The 3,603-nt window shown below is 56.1% G+C and overlaps 1 protein-coding gene across 1 annotated transcript in view; it reads right to left on the reverse strand.

Moving 5' to 3' along the window:
• Positions 1-2,166: 2,166 nt before the first annotated feature.
• The window catches only part of LOC104497169 (tumor necrosis factor receptor superfamily member 10B-like), a gene marked incomplete at its 5' end in the record, with an annotated part of 3,344 nt that continues 1,907 nt past the window's right edge, over positions 2,167-3,603 (reverse strand). Inside the window, 3 exons of the mRNA XM_010140383.1 lie at positions 2,167-2,453; positions 2,567-2,639; positions 3,081-3,218. Coding sequence (XP_010138685.1) covers positions 2,167-2,453; positions 2,567-2,639; positions 3,081-3,218 — 498 coding nt within the window. The remainder of the gene's footprint in view (positions 2,454-2,566; positions 2,640-3,080; positions 3,219-3,603) is intronic.

The raw sequence follows: 3,603 nt of genomic DNA on the forward strand, positions 1-3,603 counted from the left end.
GAGCAGGTAGGACAACAAGTTTCTCTCTCCCTTTCAACTCTGGGCGTTCACCACTGCTTCCCAGTCCCGTTTGCCTTCCCCAGGCTGGGACCTGAGCCCCTGTGTCCCGGCACTAAATCCTGCATGTGCCTGGCTCTGCAGGAGCTCCCTGCCCAGGTTTGCATGCTTGGGAGGCATACGGGGGCTGCCCAGGACAGGACCCCAGGCATGAAGCCTCCTGGCAGGTCACCGAAAGCTCCTGCTTTTAGCACTTGCCCCAGCCCGGTGTTACCGATAGACCCAACCGCAGCGCCAAGGCTGGTGGGCGGCTCAAAGGGGTTTTCAGGGCCAAAAAGGGCCCTTTTCTCACTAAGCACTGCATGGATTTGCAACGCAGCTACTGCAGCACACAGAGCCCTGGCTGGGTGTAGGCAGAGCAGGGAGCACCACAGCCCCTGCTGCAGCAGCAGCTCTGTCACGGGGCTCAGCAGCATTGCCTGGCCCCGAGGTCCCAGCCCTGCACGCTCGATGGACTGAGATTTCAGCCTCCTGCCTTTGCAGGTGACAAAACAGCACGGGACTTGTGGGCGTAGGTGTAAAGGCAGAGCCCGGGTTTGCTGCTGAGGCTGTTCCCCGGCAGAAGCATCGCTGGCAGGACCGTTGCCGGCAGGATGCCGGCGTGGCAGAGCACTAACACCATGGGCTGGGTCCTCGGTGCCAGGCAGAGCAGCTGCTGAGCATGTCGTCCAGCTCCTTGGTGCCCACTGAAACCTGGAACAGACCATCGCCAGCGTTAGAAACAAAAACAAAAATGACGAGAAATCAGGATTTTTTAAAAAGTTTATTCTTCCTTCATAAAGTGACATGTAAAAACTGGAAATATTAAACTGGCTGGGCCAGAGCTCTATATAAAAACACACAATCATGCACAGTAAAAAACCTGCTATTTTTATATTAGCTTTTAAGTTATACGTACAAGTTTACGATTACTAAATAAATACATAAATACAAACGTTCTGCTCGCATTTTTTGAAATGTCACTGAGGAGGAGGGAGAAGGGGAAGGACGGGTGCTTCACAACACAGGGCAGCCCTGGCCACAGAGAGGGGCTGGCGACGCTCCTCACACTCCCACTGCGCTGGGGAAGGTCGTAACATCAATCCGAGAATGGTTTTTTTGGTGGAAGAGACCTTAAAAATTCCCTTAGTCTGGTGGGCCCTGGTGGGCTGGGTGTACCGGGTGTATCCAGCTCAAGTAACGCAGCCGTTTTTCCAGCAGGTTGTCCCTGAGCTACATGTGAGAGGCAGAGCAAGGGGCAAAGTGTTTGAGGAGGAACCCATCCTGCTGGATGGGTGGATGGCAGGTACCCACGGGCGTGCTCAGACCTCAGTGCATTCACAGGCTGGCTGGAGGCAGGCAGGGGCAGCAAAGCCACCCCACGGCCAAGGGAACGGGAGCTACGCCACTTGAGCAAGGTCAGGGGGAAGGTTTCAGGCGCACTAATGGTTTGCTGCCCTCATTGCCCATCATGCTCTAAGGAGCAGCTCACTTGCTCCCTGCACCGACCCAGGCAACCCCAGTGGTCACAGAGCCAGTAAGTCATTTCCATCATCCCCTCAGTCCAGTTTCAAACTCATTCCTAACAGCAAGCAGAACCATTATCATCTAAACACAACTCAGTCGACAGCTTTGAGGAAGAAACCCAAGAACCTGCTTAATGCTTGCCCACAGAGCATACAGTACAGAGCTGCCAGCCAGCTTAAAAACGTTCTACAAGCACAAGCCATCGCATGATGCCAAGAACTCGCTGGGAAAGGATGATCCAGTTAAAAACCAGGCCCTTCTCTGCACTAATCCTGAAGGTGTCTGTGTAGCAGCAGCACGTCCAAGCGAGACAGTCCCAGAGGCAGTTTGCAACAGTTTTAGGCTCTTTGCATTGACCCAGTGAGATCAAGGGACCAGCTTGGATTTCCAAAGGAAGCACCGATGTCGAGTCTGTAGCTTCTGCAGAGAGGACCGTGAGGTTCGTACTTCATGAGGCGATCAAGCCCTCTGGGCTCAGCTGCGCTGTACAATGGCTTTGAAAGAAGAAGAGCCAAAGAGCTACGAAAAGCAAAAACTCAAGTGTTATCTGAGGTATTCACAGCTTCGGCTTGAAGTGGGGCGCTGCAGGGCCTGCCCTGCTCCTCAGCTCACTTCGTGCCGGAAAAGCCCCTGCTGGACCAGCCTGGTGGAGATGACCTCTGCAGCCCCTCCGAGATTCATCTGGAGCAGGGTCTCCAGCAGCATGTTCACCGACGCGTTCGTCCCTTGTTTGTAGAGCCACGCATTCAGCATCTGGAAGAAATTCTCCTGCGACCATTCTTTCAGTGCGATGTCAATGTCGTTCTCCATCAGATCAAGACCTCGACCGAATCTCTTCCACTTGTCCAGGGGCACGACTTGGCCAAAGACATAAAAAGATTGCCGCAAAACTAGAGGGGGAGGAAGGGAAAAGCTCAGACAAAAGGATTTTGTCCAGAAAGCTCATCCCACAGGCTCACCCCCTCCCTGCCTCCCACCACATCCCCTGGGCCCCAACACTTACGCGTAATGGGGTCTTTTCCTTGCACCGGCACCAGATTCCTCCTGGGTACCGCACTGGTCACTGGCACCGTCGCCTGGAAAGACAAGAGCCTATAGCACCCACCGAGCCCCAGCACAAACGCTGTCCCCAGGCTCCATTAACAGGGGTTTGGAGACCCTTTCCCTCTCTCTGGGGGCTGCTGGGGCAGCAGACCACCCCCTGCCCAGGACACCCATCATTTCATAGCTTTGGGTTGACAGCAGGCCACGAGCAGGGGAGACCTGCCTCACGGCTCCTGGCCAGGGAAGAGCTGCTTGTTTGCTCAGATCAGCACTACAGCTGCAGAGGACTCTGGCAGCTGCCTGCAACGAGCAGACTCTGCAGTCCTGAACCCCGAACGAGGACAGGGGACCCCGCGCTACCTCCATGAGGAAACTGTGGCCCAGCCCTGGAAACCCCCCCAAGCTGATCAGTTTGGTGAAGGCAGAGGAAAGCTCAGCCGAGCATGATGGAGCAGAGGGACATGCTCATGTACCTCCACCCTCGGAGCACGGGGAGACACCGAACCCAGCGCCTTGGGGAGCAACTGATCCTGGGAGAACTGCTCGTTGCGGATGTTGTCCTGCGTCCCCTGGGTCCCCCTGCGGTTCGTCAGCTGCCGCACCAGGTAGTTCTGCAGCAGGAGAGAAGCACAAACGAGCCAGGTTGGGTGGTCCCAGGAAGGCAGGGCTCACCCCAGCCCCCCAGGGCTGTCAGCTGCGGCGGGGGCAACCCCACCGCCACGCATTCAAACGCGGGCAGCTTTCAAGGGCGTGCTTGCTCAGCTTGAGCTTGAAGGAGCCCTGGCAAAGCACAGCCCTCCCTTTAATCTAGGGTGCCCACTGTGGACCCTGGATTTGCCAACATCTCTGCCAGGGAAGGGTTAACAGCACTGGGGAGGGGGCTGCAAGCACCCCACATACAGCAGGGCACTACGAGAGACTCTCCTCTGTTTGGCCCAGCTCTATCATGTCCCTGCAGGGATGAGACTCATCACTCTGCTTCTCCAGCTTTCCCTG

Source organism: Buceros rhinoceros, unplaced genomic scaffold (genome assembly GCF_000710305.1).
Source record: "Buceros rhinoceros silvestris isolate BGI_N320 unplaced genomic scaffold, ASM71030v1 scaffold32917, whole genome shotgun sequence".
Taxonomy (NCBI): Eukaryota; Metazoa; Chordata; class Aves; order Bucerotiformes; family Bucerotidae; genus Buceros; species Buceros rhinoceros.